Source organism: Colias eurytheme, chromosome 28, assembly GCF_061535395.1.
Source record: "Colias eurytheme isolate Ceu_HAF_F1 chromosome 28, ilColEury1 Martin Lab GWU primary, whole genome shotgun sequence".
Lineage (NCBI taxonomy): Eukaryota > Metazoa > Arthropoda > Insecta > Lepidoptera > Pieridae > Colias > Colias eurytheme.
This window is the reverse complement of record NC_143007.1, coordinates 2,921,600-2,942,580: the sequence shown is the minus strand read 5'-3', so window position 1 is coordinate 2,942,580 and position 20,981 is coordinate 2,921,600. Positions and strand designations below refer to the sequence as shown.

General features: G+C 33.2%; 3 protein-coding genes and 1 non-coding gene across 8 annotated transcripts in view; 2 read left to right on the top strand and 2 right to left on the bottom strand.

Annotated features, from left to right (window-relative positions):
• Positions 1-1,848, bottom strand: part of Rbcn-3B (WD repeat-containing protein Rbcn-3B) — a 107,610-nt gene extending 105,762 nt beyond the window's left edge. The window contains exons 1-3 of the mRNA XM_090117429.1: positions 1,692-1,848; positions 1,269-1,504; positions 350-463 (exon numbers count right to left, since the gene is read on the bottom strand). Of these exons, the coding sequence (XP_089973555.1) occupies positions 350-463; positions 1,269-1,502 (348 nt within the window). The 5' untranslated portion in view covers positions 1,503-1,504; positions 1,692-1,848. The remainder of the gene's footprint in view (positions 1-349; positions 464-1,268; positions 1,505-1,691) is intronic.
• Positions 1,849-2,170: 322 nt separating this feature from the next.
• Positions 2,171-4,472, top strand: LOC149896523 (uncharacterized). 2 transcript variants are annotated; one of them, XM_090117632.1, is made up of 4 exons: positions 2,171-2,391; positions 2,602-3,228; positions 3,364-3,582; positions 3,678-4,472. In XM_090117632.1, the coding sequence occupies exons 1-4, from the start codon at positions 2,194-2,196 to the stop codon at positions 4,470-4,472; spliced, it is 1,839 nt and encodes a 612-aa protein (XP_089973758.1). In that variant the 5' UTR covers positions 2,171-2,193. The 2 variants fall into 2 exon arrangements, with proteins under 2 accessions (XP_089973758.1, XP_089973757.1); XM_090117631.1 differs by lacking the exon at positions 3,364-3,582.
• A 265-nt stretch (positions 4,473-4,737) lies between these two features.
• The window catches only part of Lasp (LIM and SH3 domain protein Lasp), a 33,051-nt gene continuing 16,807 nt past the window's right edge, over positions 4,738-20,981 (top strand). For all 4 annotated transcript variants that reach the window (XM_090117484.1, XM_090117482.1, XM_090117481.1 and 1 more), the window contains exon 1: positions 4,738-4,951. In XM_090117484.1, coding sequence (XP_089973610.1) covers positions 4,883-4,951 — 69 coding nt within the window. In that variant the 5' untranslated portion in view covers positions 4,738-4,882. The remainder of the gene's footprint in view (positions 4,952-20,981) is intronic.
• TRNAV-UAC (transfer RNA valine (anticodon UAC)) lies at positions 13,180-13,252 on the bottom strand. The gene has a single exon. It is a non-coding gene; the product is annotated as a tRNA-Val (tRNA).

The following is a 20,981-nucleotide window of genomic DNA, read 5'->3' as shown; positions in this document are numbered from 1 at the left end:
AATTACACCCTGTATGTAACTAGCTGTGCTCCGCGGCTTTACCCGCAGTGCTCTGCTCCTGTTGGTCTTAGCGTGATGATATATATCCTATAGCCTTCCTCGATAAATGGGCTATCTAACACCGATAGAATTTTTCTAATCGGACCAGTAGTTCCTGAGATTAGCACGTTCAAAGAAACAAATAAACAAACTCTTCAGCTTTATAATATTAGTATAGATAACACCTATAATAAGTCATATTTAAAACTCAATAAAGTAAGAATAAAAGGGATTTCTTTTCAAAACATGTTCGTTCATTCTCCATTTATTACAACCTATAATTTCCAAATAAACCACTAATAAAACAAACCTGTATATTAGTATGAACTTGCGTCAACTTCACACTTTCTCGACACTTTCCATCAACAAGATCCCATGTGCACATCTCGCCTGCTTCCGACGAACTTACTATGTAGTTGTTGTCCTGAAAACGGCAAGAATATTTTTTTAAAAGACATATTTTTTATTTGGTATATGTAACTAGCGGTCCGCCCCAGCTTCGCCCGTGGTACATATTTTGCAAGAAAAGGTAGCCTATGTTCTTTCTCAGGGTCTAAAGATTATCTGTGCCAAATTTCATCAAAATCGGTCCAGTAGTTTATGCGTGAAAACCATACATACATACATACAAACCTTTCCTCTTTATTATTAGTATAGATGTAATGTTTAAGGTTTTTGTTTATTGCCAAATTTCATGTGATCTTTAAACACTCTAATATCTAGATTAACAGAGAAACTTGTATCAGCTACATAATATATTTGGGAAAAATAATATAGCATAATTTTCATTTCTCTATTTTAACATTTCAACAAACACTACAAGATCAAAATAAAACACATTGGCCCAGCTATTCATGAGTTATAGCAAGACAAACAAATAGCAATTGATTTATTGAATAAAATATAGAATGGTAACGTAAAATGCCAATATAGTTCTCATAACAACATAATAATAATAATTATGATACAGAGGAAGTTTCTACAATGCTTAGAGGATATTTCATTATAATAATTAGTTGAAATTGTTTAATATTCAACTTATTTATTACATTATTAACATTGAAGAATATTCACAATATAAAAGAATAAAACATTAACTCAATGACACTTTTATCAATAGTAGTACTTGTCATAAAGATCAGTAAAACAGATTCCAATTAGATAATATGAAGTTATATTTGTCATAAGTTATATAAACCAACATAATATACAAAGTATACAGAACTTACCTGTATAATAGACGCTCGCGATAGACATGTTACAGGGGCTGTATGACCCACTAGCAAGCAGCGGGGGGTCATTTTAAGTGAATCAGGATTCACGTGCCAAATGCATATTTGACCATCATAGCACCCGGTTACAAGGGTCTTCTGGTCTCTCGAGAGATACACTGAAGATATACAATGAGTAGGAGCGTGTTTCCCCCATAACACCACGGGAACTATCAAGTTGGTACCTGGCATGTCTGCGAAAAAATCGATGTAACATTTATAATTCTATACGTCATGTACATGTACAATATTAGGTACAATATATTCAGTTCACAACAATGTTGTATTATACAAGTAATAGGGCATGAAAGCGATTTGTTTGCATAACAAAACCAATAAAAACAGTAATATTAATACAAGGACGAATATAATATACCACACCTTAAGATACACCCGGACGGGTAACTCTAATAGAAGAATGTATAGAGCTGCTTCTCGCAATGAGAAGCAGTAAGTTGAAAAGCAACGAGATTTTTATAGGAATTTTATTAATTTGCGCAAAATTCACAAATAATCGATCATATGATGACACTGACAACCTTTGTCAAGTGTCAACTTGACAATTATTCACCATCTTAAATTGACAACGCCAAAAATATAATACAATGTCTACACGATTAAAACAAATGTTTGTTTAATTTATAGAAGTTTTTCAGTTGTTTTGATGCACTCGTCTTATTTAATAGTTATTATTTGATTATTTAAACTTGGTATAAACTGTATTGAAATATAATTGAACCATTTGGGAAAGTAAATTCGAATCATAAATATAATAACTTATTTAATCTTTTAATATTCGAATATAGAATGATTAGTCTCTTGAGTTTGACAAATAATGTAATTATGGACCTATTTTTACAATTATTGTCATGCGATAAATACAATGGATAAAAAACTTGGTTCAACTGGGAAAGTAACATCTAAAATAAATATAAAGAATGAGAAAATAGCGGAAATGGCAGCCAAAATTGATGAAACTGATGAAATGAAACTTAAAATGTTGACTGGACTGGATAAACCGGATCCTGATGATATATTATATCCACCGGAACTTAATGCACATTTAATTGAGCAACTGAAGGTAACTTATCAGATATATATTTAAATTATTAAGTTATTCTAGGTAAAAATAAAAAAATTAAATGTAGAACAATAATGGCTGTAATTGTTGCTATTTTCAATACTCTTATAATCCAAAGCAAAGCAAAATAATAAGGAAACATTTTGAAAATAACGATAACGACATTGGCATAAGTTTATCTCAGACTTTAATATCATTCTAATTCTCCAGGTAATGACTGGCGAAAACAATGAATTACGTAAATGCGTCTTCACTAAAGATGAAGAAATAAAACAATTAAACAGAACGATTTCTGATCTTAATCAACGAATACGTGATATAATATCCGGTTCCGGGCCGGCGATATCTTCAAAGTCAGCGGGTATTATTAGTGCAAAAATAACAGAACTATGTAAACAAAATCGACATCTAGTAGCCGAAGTTGAAAGCTATAAAACCAAGAATTCCACATTGGAGAGAAAACTTGTACAGTTAGATATTATAAATAAAGAAAATGCTAAACTAGATAGCTGTCTTTGTAAAGAAGAACCCATTGATGCGAATCCTGATGAATTGAAAGAGTTGAATAATAAACTTGCTGTAGTAAATAAAAAGTTATACGATAGCAAAAACAGAAATCTTGAACTGAAAAATGATATACTGATAGCGACTAAAATATTACAACAAGAACTAGGAGATAAATTTACGAGTATTAAAGATCTGCAAAATGAATTAGCGGGATGGAAGGGTAGAGCCCAACAAATTGTTTTATTGCAATCCAGAATTAATGTATTGGAAGAAAAATTAAATGGAAAACAAAAAGATCTTATTGAGATTAAAAAACATGATCAAGCACAGGTAAGTTAAATAATTTTTCTATGACCGTTGAAAATTACTTCACGACTTGCGAATCTCGTTATAAGTAATTAATGATATTATGTGAAAACACTTTTACACATAAATATATTTTATTTAAATATTAACACATTCAAGATTATACGGGAAATAGAGGCAAAAAGGAAGAAAGAAATAGACAGAGCAATGGCTGGTCTGGAATCATTAAAAGCAGAAAATTGTGAGCTGAAGAAAAAGTTAGACGGAGCAAAGTGTAGAATTAGAAATCTTGAATGCGATGCTACACTAATAAGACAAAAAATGCAAACCCTTGTTGAAAAAAGTAACCACGACGATCTTCTAATAAATGAACAACGGGTTAGTGTTTATTTACCACATTTATCGTTGTAATTAAAAGAATAATAATATTATGTAGTTTTTGTGCACCATTTTTATTTAAACATTATTTTCAGAATCAAATCAAAAGCCTTGAATTGTATTATCAAGAAATTTTAAAAGAAAACACGGTGAAAATGAACAAAATGCACGGCGAAATTGCCGAATATCAGAAGCTTATAAAAAATACTGACGCTAAAATTGATGCTTTACGCGAGCAAGCTTCTGAAAAGGCTACAAAAATTGAAGAACTAAGGGCTCAATTGCTTAGATACGAGGAATGTTCCTTACAAAGCGTATTCTTTACTCCCATGAAAACAGCTACAGACAACGAAATAAAGAAGTTGTCTGATTTAGTTGTAAAATTAAATGAAAGGCTAGATGCAGAAAGGCACAAATGGGAAGAGCTTGATACATTGCATAGAAAAACTAAAGAGAAGAAAAGAAAACTGGAAAGGAAACTGTCTATGCTTGAAGAAGAAATTAAGAATTTAAGGGAATCGAGGAGAGGTTCTCGGACATCAAAAACTGCGCTAGTAAAGGATCAAATGATTGATTCTTTTGCACATGCTGCACCGTCCTTAAGTAAGAAACAATCTTCTATAGCAGCTATCGCTGTGAAACCGAGTGAGACAACATCCTCGGAAACACCTCAAAGTGAAGCTTACGATATTCTAGACAAAGACGAGCTTAAATTTAAACTAGAACTCGCGGAGGAAAAATTGAAAATTATGGAAGACAAATTAAAAATGATTGAAGAAGAAAAGCACGATGATTATAATCATTTAACGGATATGATACAAACTTCTAAACAATTGTTTAATGAAGCTTTAGCGGTTTTGAAAACAGATAGATGCCAATGTATGTCTTAATTATTATTAAAATCTTCTTATGATATGGATAATTGTTTTTTTTATTAAATAATTTTACAAAAAATAAAACTACAAATATTATTTGACTTAAACACGACTCAAACGGTTGATTTTAAAATAATTTCAAAACTTTTGTAAACTTATTTATGATAGCAATGTTGCCATAAACTATCCTACCAAGTTTCTACTTTAAAATATTTTTCAATACAGGTAATAATGATTTTATACCGCCGCCATTTGTCATTCTTTGGCATGCGCATTGCGCGTTCGGGGATGCTATTGAAATCGTGCTCATGAGTGTTTTGTTAAATACAGTGCAGTGCCAAAAGTTTTGTGAAACTTTTTGTTTATCGTTTGCGATTTTTTAAAGTTAACAAATTTAAAGTGATTTGTGTTTTAAAAACGTCAAGATGAATAAAACTTGTGCAAGGTGCGAAAAAACAGTTTATCCTACAGAGGAATTGAACTGTTTGGACAAGGTAATCTTTCACATTCCTATGGAAAGTATTAAACGCGACACGACACTTGTTTTATTGCGAGAATATTATTTTCTTGTGCGTTATCATGAACACATTTACATTTGGGCGGTCCGAATTAAACCGGACGGGTGACTCATGAAATTATATAAATTAATGCTGATATTGTGAGGTCAATATTTATTACCATATATAAGTTACCATCCCGTAGACTCTTTAGCAATAATACAACCGACCTTGTTACAACATATCGAATGTATTGTCCCGATGTCTTGGCTGAATGCAGTTATGCCATAGTTCAAGTACGAAAAAGTTTAGTAATTCGAAATTTAAATTTCTGTGCGGGCTCCCTGAAACTTTGCAGTTGGATCTCCAGTTTTGTCAAGAACGGAGAATTAATGTCGTTGTCGACGGATCATGCTAAGAGCCACAGCCTGTGCATGCTGGTGTACCGCAGGGGTGTGTGTTATCGCCTACGCTATTCCTTCTTTCGCGATATTAAAAAAAAAATGTTATAACACACGCAAATTCGACGGAAGGTGTTCTATCTAATCAGAGATAAGAAAAAAATATTTACTTTATCTTAATACTATTATAAAGGCGAAAGTTTGTAAGGATGTATGGATGTATGGATGTATGGATGTATGGATGTTTGTTACTCTTTCACGTAAAAACTACTGAACCGATTACAATGAAATTTAGCACACATATAGAGGGTAACTTGGATTAACACATAGGATAGGTTTTATCCCGGAAATCCCACGGGAACGGGAACTATGCGGGTTTTCCTTTGAAAACGCGGGCGAAGCCGCGGGCGGAAATCTAGTAACATAATATTATTGACTTTGATAAGATAATAATTTACTTAAGAAAAAACTACAAGTAGGTAATTTGATCTTATAAACATTTTTAACAGTTACTTTATTAATTAAATTAAAATTACAATAGAATTTGATTGGTGGAGTTATTTTATTGGCTGAATTTAATAGTCTTATAGATCATAGAAGTGATACTGGCTCAATTTTGATATTAGTATAGACAAATTACATAAAAAGTAATTTGATCAATAAATTTTAAATACTTTTAGATTTTAGGGTTCCGTACCGAAAGGGTAAAACAAGACGTTGTTGTCTGTCTCCTGGCTGAATCTCATAAACTGTGATGGCTAGAAAGCTAAAATTTTTCACAAATGATGTAGGGTCATTGCGCTGGTTTTCGTCCAGTTATGGGAGTTGCCAACTTTGTGATGCGAAATACATATTTTGGAGCACCCTTCCTTAAACATATAATATTTTTATTTAGTCATAATTATTTTATTTAGTTATTATTTAGTTAGTTATAATATTAAGTGAAAATAAATCATTTTGACGTATCTTTTTATTTAAATTATTTTCTGCAAAAGTAGGGTAAATGCTAGTTTTCGTCCAAAAAAACTGGTTTTCGTCCTAGTGTAAGCTAGTTTTCGACCACCGTGTAGAAAAAGGAGGGTACTGGGTAGGTCAACTATTAAGTTAAAAACCAATTACAGGTAAATATATACTTTTATTTAATCAACATCACAATTTCTCACTACCTTACAGGTTTAGTTTTACTAATAATCTTATATATAAAAATGAATCGCAAAATGTGTTGGTAAGCGCATAACTCGAAAACGGCTGAACCGATTTCGATAATTCTTTTTTTATTATATTCCTTGAAGTACGAGGATGGTTTTTATGTAGAGAAAACGTAAACATGTACCACGGGCGAAGCCGGGGCGGACCGCTAGTAATCAATATAACTAGTCAACACTGAGATCTATGTAGCACTTGGCAGTCTTTATATTATGCGTTAGTGATGACTGTTTAATCATTCGTAATAAAAAAAGGAATGCGTTACTTACAATGTGAATGAATAAAGTAATAATTATAGGACTGAGAAATTACATCAAAAAACAGAAATATTCATTCTAATATGTACTTTGTTTATCAAATGAAACGTACTATATTAAACACAGCCATAATAATTAATAATATGTTTTAGCTACTAAAATAAACTATACTATACCTTACTGAACTATGCATTATTGTCTTACTGATGCCTTTATTAAAGATTCTTCAGTGTACGTAGCGTTTTTTTTTCTAGCTTTCTTAGACTCCTTCGAGGCCATCTAAAAACAATAAGATCTGTCTTAGGATACGTTGAGTAAGTAGAATAAAAAAATATTGCATTGGCAAAACAGACCTAGAATAAAAGATGATACTCAAGTGAATGATAATCAAGAAAAATACAGTGTATTATGTCTGACCTACCCCCCATTTATGCTACGAATAATTGACTCACATAAGGAGAATGATACATGACTCAATGAATGATAATATTAGGTACCTACAGCACTCTGGCCCTCACCAATTATTTATAAGGAAGATACTGAATAGAAAACTTTTCAATACGTAAAAAAGACGAAAAGTAATGCAAAAGAATAGCTATTTTTAATTTTTGTCCACTCCAATACTCATTCATGGACGAAAACTAAAACGTTTAAAGCTAAATTTAGTTTTCGTCCACTTCTTTATATATTTTTTTATTTTGGCAGCACTGACAAAGCAGTGGACGGAAACCAAAAAATCTAAACTAATAGCAATAAAGATCACTTCGGGAGAAACTATTCAGTATTTTAAAGGTCCGATAGAGTAAAAAGAACCTAACAAATATTCACGTAGCTGTTTGAGTTTTCGTCCACTTGGACGAAAACCAAATATTTTGAGAATTTGGTAACCTAGTATCCGTCCACTTAATTTTTCGAAGAGTATTATAAAAAAAGTATAATAAACACTTATAATTGCGTTTAATAGGCTTATAACTAAACATACGTACCAAAAACATTACGTAAACTAGCTAAAACAGTGATTTAACTTACCATGAACTTTTCTCGCCGGCAAATTTTTCTCTCGCGCGATGACATCTGCAAGGCACGGACGGGAAGCGGCCACTTTTACGTAATACGCCAATTTTTTGGCGTATTACCCGTGGGGCGTATTACCCGTGGTCCCCCCGCTATGTCCCACTGTTGGTCTACGGGTAATAATTTTTCCCCGTGGACCCACTGCTATAGTTTAAACTAGAATATCTTTGAATTGTCATTTTCAGTGGGACCACGGGTAATTAATCTCATAATTTCTTTCCCCGTAGTCCCAATGTAGAAGTATACACCAGTTAGGTATTTACAAGCATTTTTATCCCCATTTTGCCATTTATTACACATATTTGGTCTACGAGGAGCTATTGTTTTACCTGATAGAAAATTGAATATAAATCTATAAATTACTCATTAATTTTAATTTTTAAACTATTTTTTTAAACCCTGAATGCATTTTCTAATGGACTGGCCTTTTTTGTTTGAAAATTGGATAAATATATTATTAATATTGTAACTAATCAATGTGACTGATTATAATAAAAAATAATTAGAAATAAAACCAAATTTTTATTAAGTATTTTTATAATTTTATTTTAATTTATCCAAACAAACGGATATTCCAAAATAAAAAATCACATTCGTATTTCGTAACCGTTATTGAACTCAACTCGATATAATTTTATTGATTTTATTAGAGCAATGAAAAAAAATTTAGCCCTTCTGAAATGTATACATTCCATAGTAATACCATCTTACATAGTCCATACTTTATTAATAGCTTTCCGCCAGCGCCTTCGCCCAAAGAAAAGTCCGCATAGTGTCCGTTCCCGTGGGATTTCCGGGATAAAACCTAACCTATGTCCTTCCTTAGGTCTCAAGCCAAATTTTGTACTTTTTGAGTTTACCCCCGGACATACATACAGACAAACAGACAAAAATTCTAAAAACTATATTTTTGGCTTCGATATCTATCTTAGGGCGGCCGTACACGGACCGCTTCAAGCAGTTGAGACCGACCGCTTGAAGCCGCGACCGCGCGGTGAACTATGGACATTCATTCACCGCCGTACACGGACTGCTTGAGCCGTCGCTACCGCTTCAAGCCGTCAACTGCATGATGAAATTTCATCGTGCCGTCGACGGCTCGCGAGCGGTCGTGAGGCATACACTGACTGCTCGAGCCGTTGACTTTGCTTTTATTTCTTACGTGTTTTTACGGACCGTGGCGTATTACCCGTGGTCCCCCCGCTATGACCCACTGTGGGTCTACGGGTAATAATTTTTCCCCGTGGACCCACTGCTATAGAATGGGACTACGGGTAAATGAAATAAAAGAATTTTTTACCCGTGGTCCCCCGCTGTCATGCTTTGAACATTATAGAGGTTGGATTATTATTAGAATCTCTTTGCACGATGATTATTTTTTTTGATATTGGCCGGTTGATCGTCCTGTGTTTTAACGTCAACCTTCACTGTCTAAATAATTATCTGATAATCTAAGCTGATAATTATTATTATTGCCCGTTTAACACGTAAGAAATAAAAGCAAAGTCAACGGCTCGAGCAGTCAGTGTATGCCTCACGACCGCTCGCGAGCCGTCGACGGCACGATGAAATTTCATCATGCAGTTGACGGCTTGAAGCGGTAGCGACGGCTCAAGCAGTCCGTGTACGGCGGTGAATGAATGTCCATAGTTCACCGCGCGGTCGCGGCTTCAAGCGGTCGGTCTCAACTGCTTGAAGCGGTCCGTGTACGGCCGCCCTAAGATAGATATCGAAGCCAAAAATATAGTTTTTAGAATTTTTGTCTGTTTGTCTGTATGTATGTCCGGGGGTAAACTCAAAAAGTACAAAATTTGGCTTGAGACCTAAGGAAGGACATAGGTTAGGTTTTATCCCGGAAATCCCACGGGAACGGACACTATGCGGACTTTTCTTTGGGCGAAGGCGCTGGCGGAAAGCTATTAATAAAGTATGGACTATGTAAGATGGTATTACTATGGAATGTATACATTTCAGAAGGGCTAAATTTTTTTTCATTGCTCTAATAAAATCAATAAAATTATATCGAGTTGAGTTCAATAACGGTTACGAAATACGAATGTGATTTTTTATTTTGGAATATCCGTTTGTTTGGATAAATTAAAATAAAATTATAAAAATACTTAATAAAAATTTGGTTTTATTTCTAATTATTTTTTATTATAATCAGTCACATTGATTAGTTACAATATTAATAATATATTTATCCAATTTTCAAACAAAAAAGGCCAGTCCATTAGAAAATGCATTCAGGGTTTAAAAAAATAGTTTAAAAATTAAAATTAATGAGTAATTTATAGATTTATATTCAATTTTCTATCAGGTAAAACAATAGCTCCTCGTAGACCAAATATGTGTAATAAATGGCAAAATGGGGATAAAAATGCTTGTAAATACCTAACTGGTGTATACTTCTACATTGGGACTACGGGGAAAGAAATTATGAGATTAATTACCCGTGGTCCCACTGAAAATGACAATTCAAAGATATTCTAGTTTAAACTATAGCAGTGGGTCCACGGGGAAAAATTATTACCCGTAGACCAACAGTGGGACATAGCGGGGGGACCACGGGTAATACGCCAATTTTTTGAACTCTCTTCTTGTCAAATCAAATTTTTATGTTGATAGTACTGTTGCTTACACATTATGGAACGTAAAAAGTGCAAACTTGCGCGGGAAGGTAGGTTTGTATTCAAGTTTTACGCACGTGATTGTAGCAGGTCAGTCAAATGGACGAAAACCGAAACTGGACGGCAAACCAGCGCAATTACCCTATTTCTGTTGCCACTATATCAACAAATACTAAAAATAAAAATAAAAAAAATATTAAGGGGGGTCCCCATAGTAACCATTTGTGCGCGAGTACGACTCCCACTTGGCAAGTTTTTTACATTTATAATATTGAAATTGATTATTAAAATTTATTTATGGAAAGGGATGCCCAATATTCACTTTAGTTTTCCTGTTAGAAAATTACTGTAACATTGTTACTCATACATCTGTTGTAGACATTGAATCATTTAATTGCAAATTACCTTACAGTTAGTCAGAACTTAATATCTATAGGATAACAAGCTTACTGACTTCATAAGATGATGTTATATGTCTGAATTCTTTCAAATATAAATAAAAACACCAGCAAAGGGGGCGTTCAAGTATTACGTAACACATTTTTTGAAAATTTTTGTTTTTGAATATGTTTTTTGTACCCCAGTAACACATCGTAACGTTTTACGAGACCCCCCTCCCCTCCCCCCACAATTGGTTACGAAGTACTTGAACGCCCCCAAATACACAATAATATTATGTGCCTTCCATATAAACAAAAAAATGTTGCAAAAGTATCCCTGTAAGTAAAATAATATATCTTAAATTATTATATTGATTATTGATATAACAAAAAAAATATATCTAATATTTAAAATGATGGCTACAATATCAGGAAATGACCTTGACATTCAAAAGAGTGAAACAATATCAGAAACAAGTTTCAACCCAATTTATGTCTATTATATAATTTTCTTGAAGAATCACAGCAGGTTATTATATTGTTATATTATATTATATCTATACTAATACATATTATAAAGCTGAAGAGTTTGTTTGTTTGAACGCGCTAATCTCAGGAACTACTGGTCCGATTTGTAAAATTCTTTCAGTGTTAGATAGCCCATTTATCGAGGAAGGCTATAGGCTATAATTATATCATCACGCTAAGACCAACAGCAGAGCAATGCGGGTAAAACCGTGGAGCACAGCTAGTTAAACCCATATTTTGATAAAAATATATCTTTGAAACCCTACATATGCATAAGACCTGTAAGTCTATTAAAGTCTATATTAATTCATTAATCTTCATATGATTACACATGATTGATGCTAAATTGAATGGAAATTTATACATTGAAAGAGCTATTATATATCACAAATGCAGCCATTGATATGTTTCTCCTTCATTCGGAGGTATACTATATTCTGTGAAACCAGAAGAATCATCAAACTTGATTTTTACAATTATTAAAAACTTAATTAAATACTCATTGACAAGATGTTTAAAATTCAGTAAAAAATCCATCCAAGTTTGAGTGGGACTCGCGCACGTAAGGTTCTGTATATACCCCCTTAATATATATTTTTTTAATTTTATTGTATTTGTTATAGCGGCAACGGAAATACGTCATTTGTGAAAATTTCTAGCTATCAAGCTTTCTAGCTATCACGGCTTATGAGATACAGCTTGGAGACTGACAGACATACAGCGGAGCCTAGTAGTAATAGGGTCATGTTTTACCCTTTGGGTACTGTACTCTAAAAAGGGCAGAATAAACAACTGTACAGAAATGTTATAATCATCATCCTATATTTAACACTTGAAACCAATGAAGAATAGATTATGAAACTACTATGGCCTAGAAATCTAATTATGATGACATATAATATGACATAACCAGTCCTTATCATGGTGAATTATTTAAGCACACATAGGCCTTCCTTACAACAATTGATGCATATTAATTAAGAAGTGACATACATTTGGTATATTTTAAACTTTACGTTCCACTCTAAAAAGGTCTTTCTAGCCTTCCTTGATAAATGGGCTATCTAACACTTGTATACGTAGTATATTATTATTAGTCTGTGCTAACACCGAAAGAATTTTTCAAATCGGACCAGTAGTTCCTAAGATTAGCGCATTCAAACTATTAGTGATGCAATATGCTAGAACTGTATGACTAATTCATCTATAGATGTTGCGAATAGGGATTTTGTAGGCCAATTAGGTATCTAATGAGGAAATAGCAATTGTCTAATGCTCTGCGTATTGTGTACGATTTTGTGCGATAAAAATATTTTCCTGGAGTGTTTTTGGTCTATTTCAGACATTATTTATACATGTTTCTTGAGATTACAGGTTATAGTTTTAAATTTGGTCACACACTTCAGTGTTAGGTTAAAATAAAAGCATAAATTATAATAAATTTATAAATGTACATAAAATATACATAAGTACAAACTTTTTTTCTAAATCTGTGAGCAAAATATCTATTTAAACCTGTTTTGTGTATTTATAAAATGAATATCAAAAATTAAATTATTAAAAATATCTTCCAATTCAATTGCTTATTTAAACTTCATCAAATTTTCCTTTTTGGGACCGATTTGGAAATAAACGTTTTTCTTAAAAAATAACAATTTTAGTTAGCAGTTAGTAGAAATAATTTTAAAAGAGTTGCTTTATATTTAATGTAAAAAAATTTTTTTTTTTAATAAAAATAAATAAAAGATATGATTCCGGCCAGGATCGAACTGGCGGCCTTCTGCGTGTAAAGCAGATGTGATAACCACTACACCACGGAACCCGGTATACATCAAGCCGAATTTTGGACATCGTACTTTCTTACGACCCGACATAAATATAATGAGACAGAGAAATTGATCGATTTTTATGTATACTTAAGCTTTAGTATGTACATACGTACTTTTGATAATAAAAATAATTTATTTCGATATCCTACTATCGAAACGGGCATAATCATATTATTAATTATATACCTATTATAATTTAAAATTCGAAAGACATATAAACTTTTCACATTATATTATACTAGCTTACCGTCCGCGTCTTCGCCTGCTTTGTTTTTTTTTTTTTGCAATCTAATAAATTATATTATACATACCTACTATATTATACTGTATATCCTACCTATTGAATCACTATCTATTAAAAAAAAACCGCCTCAAATCACATATTTAATTATTAATTACAAAGAATGGGTTAGGTTCTTTTATAAGATTCTACATTAGCGTTTAAATAATAAAAGTTTTAGTATTTTACTTTTTAATTCACACGAAAGCAAAATTAAAAAGTAAAATTGTATGTTACATTTTTCCTTGTACAAGTTACAATACATTCTTAATGGCGATCTTACGTGCTAAACGTTTTCTTTTATTCTATAAATAGCCTGAGAATTGCTGCTATGACACGAATGAATGTACACTTACTATTTTCTCAATTGTTAAATAAACTAATAATATTGATTCTCTTCTTTTTCGATTAAAACAGTTAATGTGCTTATCAGTATTTTTTTCTTCGCAATTTTATTTTTGATTTAATTAATATCGACACCATTTATGTACAAATTAAAGCAATTGAAAAGCACCTCAATAGTCAATAGGTACCTAAACCAGATAAATATTTTGATATCATCTCACCTAATCTTTTTTATAATAACCGCTACTATGGACACATTTTGAAAATTATTTTACAGATTCAAAGACCTATCGATTTAATACAATTCTCAGGTGTACCTTTTTTAATACCGCAGACGAATTTACGGCTACAGAATAGCTATAAAAGAAGTCTACCAAAGTCATACAATGGGTATGTCGTAACATTAGTTCAACAAAAGTTTCACAAAGCTCCAAAACCATACAGAATCGCATAATTCGTTTTTACGACCACCTAATGTCGATTTGGGTCGCTTCGGTTTTCTGTGTTCTCAGATGGTTTCAATTTAAATAAGTTACTAGGAAACCATTAAAAACTATGTAAAATCACCGGTAAAATGATAAAAATATAGTTTATAGCATGAAAGTTAAATGGATTTGACAAAGGAATATTAAACCTACATAATATTGTTACTTTTCTGTATTGTTTTAAATATGTAGAGATGTAGAGGCAAAAATGTAGATACCTATTAATTTTTAAAATGTTAACTATTAAGTATGATCAGTAATGTTATATATAAATACCTTAGTAGGTAGGTATGATATTTTATTTGATGTGTAACTACGTATAAAACACTCGTAAAACTTAGAAAATTTACGAATTACGTCAATTAGAGGGTCTCTGTCTCTCTAACTTCACAGGAAATAAAAAACAATCCCTAAGTACAGAGCTAGTAATTTTATACAGAGACAAAAAGTGCAACGGAATGGAATAATAATTAACGATAAAAAGTATTCCCATGATTGTAGCCGACCTAACCTACATTATCAGCCAGTGTCATTGACTTGAACCATTGTTTCTTTCAAGGTCCGTTAATCGCACTGTTTAATTGATCTGCACAATTTATGTTGGATTATCTGTCATTGGGTTATAGTTATCGGGTTTTTATGAATCGTATTCTTAGTTATCTTAATATAATGTTTTTTTAAACCCTCATTAAATACGACTGTGGATCGTTGGGTGGTCGATTCGACTACGCATGATTATTATGGTTGAGATCTGTAAGCAGTGTGACTTACATAAGATTAATGTTTTTCCTTGAAAGATTCATAATAATAACGACTTTCCAAAAGGACCTTTATGAGTACTTTTAGATGTGAATATTTTGTACTTACGTATATTTTTATGATTCTTGTTGTAGTTAGTATGTACTCGGTACGTATGTAGCATTCGTTTTCGTGTGATAACATTACAAATACAAACATACATGCAAAAACACAATTGTTTTGACTTAATAATTTTACATAGTAAGGGCCGATTTTTCAATCCTTGGTTAAAATTTATCCGTCCAATAAAGTATTACACGAACATTTTAAAATGTCACCTGTAAACTGTCAAATACGGATAATTAGAATACATTTTGAAATGGTAGTATAATACGTTATTCAATGAATAAGTTTTAATCAAGGATTGAAAAATCAGCCCTAAAGATTATTAATTGGTTTGAATTAACAGCTATGACGTCACAACATGGGGCTAGGTCGATCCTATTCTAAGTAAAATTGCACAGTACGTGTGAAAATTGAAAGTTTAGAGTAAAGGAATTTGGTCAAGAGAAGTTGGTCTAAATTCCAAGGAATTAGACGTATGATAATTAGTCTTATCTGTGAATTATCTCGATTGTACGCATTATAATAGGATTTAGGATACGCTAATTTATGTAGGCAGTAAATTGAGACGCGAATTGGACTTGTTTTGCTTGAAATATTTTATAAAAAAAGTTCTATTTCTTTATTGAATTGTATCGTAAAGTACTTACTTACTTACTTACTAGAGTGGCGCAGGGACCCAAAGTGAGTCTTGGCCTCCGACAATAAGAGCCTCCATTTGACTCTATCCTGCGCCATCTCTTGCCAGTTTTCGATCTGGAGGCTGCGCAGGTCTTTGGCAATTTGGTCTTTCCAGCGGTACCTGGGACGTCCAACCGGACGGCGTCCAGATGGCTGTCCCAGGTACGCTCGTTTCGCTGCTCGATCTTCCCCCATTCTTTCCACATGGCCGAGCCATCGGAGTCTTTGGGCTTTAATCTCACCTATGACGTTTGGCTCGGACACGTATCGGCACGTATCGTAAAGTAGCTGTTTAAAAATTTCAATAAAACAGATTTATCATTTACCTATATGTCTACAAAATACATTATTATTATTTTTATTTGTATTTAGATTTTTTAAGGAAAATGGAATAACTGGCAGTACAAATAATATTTTATTAACATAATGTACATCCTTAGGTACCTATACATATAGAGCTGACCCTATCACGGATATAAAATTCAGGGTAAATAAATTAAATTCATATTAACCTATTTGAACATTAATTACTGTAAAAACCAGGGCATGCAGAACCGAGTCCGGTTCCAAGTTTCTGAAACCCGGTTCCAAATCGAGCTAAGAACCGGGTAGAACCGGGTTACCCGGTTCTTTTATAATACCTCAGAAAAAAATACGAAATAAAACAAAAGTAACTGTAAAAGTACCTGATGGTCCTTTTATTTTACGCGGCTTGTGTCTTATTTTATTAAATTAATAAAGAAACAAAATTTCAATACTTCTCTTTATTTATCAGTCTTATAAAAGTACCTTGTTATCATAATATCACATATAAACTTAAACCTTATTCATCAACTGCAAACTATAAAGCAAAAAACCGGCCAAGTGCGAGTCGAGCTCGCGCTCCGAGGGCTCCGAACAAACCCTATTTTTTTATAATGTTGGAACTTAAAAATTTATGTTTCTAGCAATTTTTCCTTTATCTGTGTTAAAAGACGTTACTTTTACCTAATTTCAAGGATCTGTGTTCATGAGAAGTACCCTGTAGGTTTTGAGTTCCATGTAAATGTCGAAATTTGTGAAAATTTTCAGCATTTACGGCTGTATCTTTTGATGCGTTGGCTTGTGAGTTTGACTTTTTCACAGCATAAGGGACCGTAGACTTGAGTATTCGATATAAATTTCAGCTTGATACTAAAAACAAAAACATGACTGGATCATTATGTGAATTGTGAAACAGTAAAATCGACAGCTTTTCAAATTCACGACAAATCTAATAAAAATATTTCTGTAGCCTAATTTTTGTCATTTTCTTAGCCTATTTTTTTTGTCTACATCCTCAGAGTTGCAACCGATGCTCGAAGACTTGAGCGAATAGAATAAAGAAATTGGTAAACGTATTGAGAACGCTTGGAGAAGCTTTTGGTCGATGAAAGAGCTGATGAAAGGAAATATGCCTCTTTCACTAAAGCGAAGACTCATGGACATGTGCATCTTACCCATCCTCACCTACGGTGCACAGACTAGGTCATTGACTGATCGCCAAAAGTTCGCACTTGGGGTTTGCCAAAGATAGATGGAGCGCAGTATTTTGGGCGTAAAACTTACGGATCGCGTCCAAAATGAGATACCTACTGCGCTCAAAAACACAGATAATCGATGTAGCTCATAAAGCTGCTGAGCTGAAATGGAACTGGGCTGGCCATGTTTGCCGAATGTCCGAAGAGTTGTGGGCGAAAATTACCACTTTGTGGATCCCCAACAAGGACAAAAGGCTGCGTGGCAGGCCCAGAATAAGATGGCGGGACGAGCTCGATTCCCATTTAGCAGATTGGAGCAAAATTGCTCAAAATAGGGAGAAATGGATTGAGGGAAGAGAGGCCTTTGCTCAGCAGTGGGACAGCCATGGCTCATAATAATAATAAATACAACCGTAGGAAACCTATAGAATCTAAGGTTAGACAACCAATTAGAGCCAAGCTTGAGGCGTGGCACGAAAATTCGCGATGCACGTGAGTCTGACGTTGCCAGATAGAATAAATTTGTTAAAATAATGCAGCAAAATATAAATAATGCTTTACATTTTAATATTTTGGTCGGAACCGGGAGAACCGGGTTTCATATTATTCAGACCCGGTTCTCAAGATCATCAAAAAACCCGGGTTTACCCGGGTTTTTCGGAACCGGGTAAACCCGGGTGCATGCCCTAGTAAAAACCCCTTATATTGGGGTAATGTCGGTTAATTTATTATTAATAGTATTGATTATTTTATTAAGTTTTAATAAGTTTATAAGAATCGTCATATTATGTGCATATTAAAACTATATTTAACAACTATCTGCGCTTCGCGGTTTCACCCGCATGGTTCCGCTCCTGCATGGTCTTCGTGTAATGATATAGCCTTCCTTGATAAATGGGCTATCTAACACCGAAAAAATTTTGCAAATCGGACCAGTAGTTCCTGAGATTAGCGCGTTCAAACAAACAAACTCTTCAGCTTTATATTATTAATATTAATGTAGATTAGTTATGTAGTTACATATTACCTATAAGATTACCTATGTAAAATTAAATTGTAATATTGACATGATTTAAAAGAGCAACTATGGAGTTTCTTGCCGGTTCTTCTCCATAGATACTGCTTTCCGAATTGGTGGTAAATGTTAAAATATGTTATGACGATTCAAAAGTGCTTCTAGAAGTCTAAAACATACATACATACATACATTACCAGCCTTTGTTCGTCCACTGCTGGACGAAGGCCTCTTCCAATGCACGCCACTGAGCCCGGTCGACGGCCCGGTCGAAGTCTTATAATATTGAATAAATAAATGTTTGAGTTTGAGTTAAATAAATTGCCTTTTCTTGCAATTTATGTACTTAGAACAGCTGTTTATAGAACGTCAATGTATGTAACTACATCTACTATTGATTGAAAGAATTATTTTATTTTATTATTTTATAAAAAACCCTTAAACAGTTTTGGAGTTAAACCATTACAAACATACAAAACCAAATGTTTCCTCATAATATTATTAGTGTGGATGAATAAGCAATATTTAGTACAACAGATGCGTGAGTTAATAATAGCACTGGTGACCTAGATTCAGTAAAGTCTGTAAAAGGACATGCTTTATCGCTGACTTAGTTGCTCAATTATATTTTTATACTTGAAATATTATGAAATATGTTGGTGTTTTTAGACCTACGAGAATTGAACTGTTTTGTCACTAAGGTCAAGAAAGACGGGTGGATTAAAATGTTTGTGTTTGTACCTATGTCTAATGTCCTATATACGGATAAACCAAATTAAGATTAGGTGCAGAGACCAAAAGTTGCTCAGAAACGCAAAGAAAGCTATGGTAGTTGCAAGTTGAGTGAAATTAAACATGAATTATAATTACTTGTTACTATACGATCGTAAGGATATGAGATCGTGTGTATGATAGAGCAAGGCTATTTAACTTTAATCAAATGGCCCAAACAGGGGATTCATATATTTTTTAACCGACTTCAAAAAAAAAATTACTTAATACAATTTTTTATTGTGAACTCTTTTAGTTTTTTTTAACGAACCAAAAAGTTTTTTACTACGCAAAATAAATAATCGGAATTTTGTGTTTGTTTATGTAAGTAAACAACGTTTAAGTTATTTATGCAATGTAGTCGATATCAATGTTATTTTTAAGATTGCTACTGTTACAATATTTTTGTTGATGTACACTCAATTTCCCGGGAAGTTACTAACGTTTGTATTTCGTAAAAATCGTGCATGGTTGATAAAATTGGGAGATTGATAGAATATCTCTGTACATTAGGGTGGAGCGCGGTTGTATGGAAAATTTTTTTTTTACTTGTTTTGAATTCTAATAGGGGGGGATTAGTGCCTTATGTTAAAGTTAAAATAACTGTTCTTTTTCAGTTCGTTAAAATAATATCTTCTGCCTCCGCTTGGGCCTTGAAACTTTAAGATTTTCTGAATTCATGAAGTATTTTTAGGGTTCAATATTAAGTTTATAAGAGGTATATAGGGAGTATAAATGAAATGAAATTATATATTAACGATATAAACAATCTAATTAAATGGAAAACAAGTACATTTTTTTGATATAATTTATAAAAAAACAAGTTTTCAGTCGGCCTTAAAATCCCTTTTTGTCTCAAATTTCGGCATATCTTTACGTGACTCCAATTTAGCTATTATGGCTCCCAATCGTGATGAGTCCTTACACATGGAAGTGGCAGCTTCTGTCGTCAACTTAACAGCTCTTTCAACTGCATGGGTATGGCAGGGAAGACGTATAAACAATAGTTCAATTTCTCCATTAGTTAAGACTTGGGTCCCGAAGTGGCTCCGTCGATATGTAGGTACAAGTGTCGCAAAGGAAGTTCATTCATGTGGAGTAAACAAATTACCCACTGGAGAGGTCTTTGCAAGTTTTTTTCTAGGAGGCGTGTAATTCCGCCATATTTGCCAGTATTAACATTGGTTCCGTCGCAACCAATCGCCATAAGATTCTGTACAGAAATATCTTACTTGACCAAAAAGCCCAAAATTGCGGTTTTTATTGCCTTCGCTGAACCTGTACTTGGTACAACGTACCCCATATAAATAGAACCCGGCTCCTGAATAAGTGAGATATGCTCTTCACAACTCGTAGTTCTATAGTATTTATCACCTTTTTTAACAATTTTTAAAGTTTTATCTTTCTTTCCGTCAAAGTATAAAGCAGAAAGCTCTGAATGAATTGTTTCTTTTACTATAATACCTCACGGTTTTTCGATCTCTCCCTTTGTAATTTATGTCTATCAATAACTTCAACATCAGATCCAATATCGTGCAAAACAGATGATGCGATCGCTGCTGCCACCCTATCAGAGATTTCATATCTGTCACACGTCTTTGATAACGTAGGTAAGTTAATCTGTAAGTCCTTCTTTTTCTTTTTTCTCTTTTTTTCAGGAACGCCAACGCTCGTAGTGTTTAGGAATTCATCAGCTTCACTACTACTCGGCTCCGAAGTCGGGGATGTCGGTGATGTCATGGAAACTGTATCAGCTGATATTAAACTGTTCTTCAAAGTTTTACT

Excerpts from the sequence above, each read along its gene's own strand:
- LOC149896523 (XM_090117632.1), top strand. The coding sequence starts at position 2,194 with ATGGATAAAAAACTTGGTTCAACTGGGAAAGTAACATCTAAAATAAAT. Across the intron at positions 2,392-2,601 it reads ATTTAATTGAGCAACTGAAG|GTAATGACTGGCGAAAACAA; the intron begins GTAACTTATCAG and ends CTAATTCTCCAG. Across the intron at positions 3,229-3,363 it reads AAAAACATGATCAAGCACAG|ATTATACGGGAAATAGAGGC; the intron begins GTAAGTTAAATA and ends AACACATTCAAG.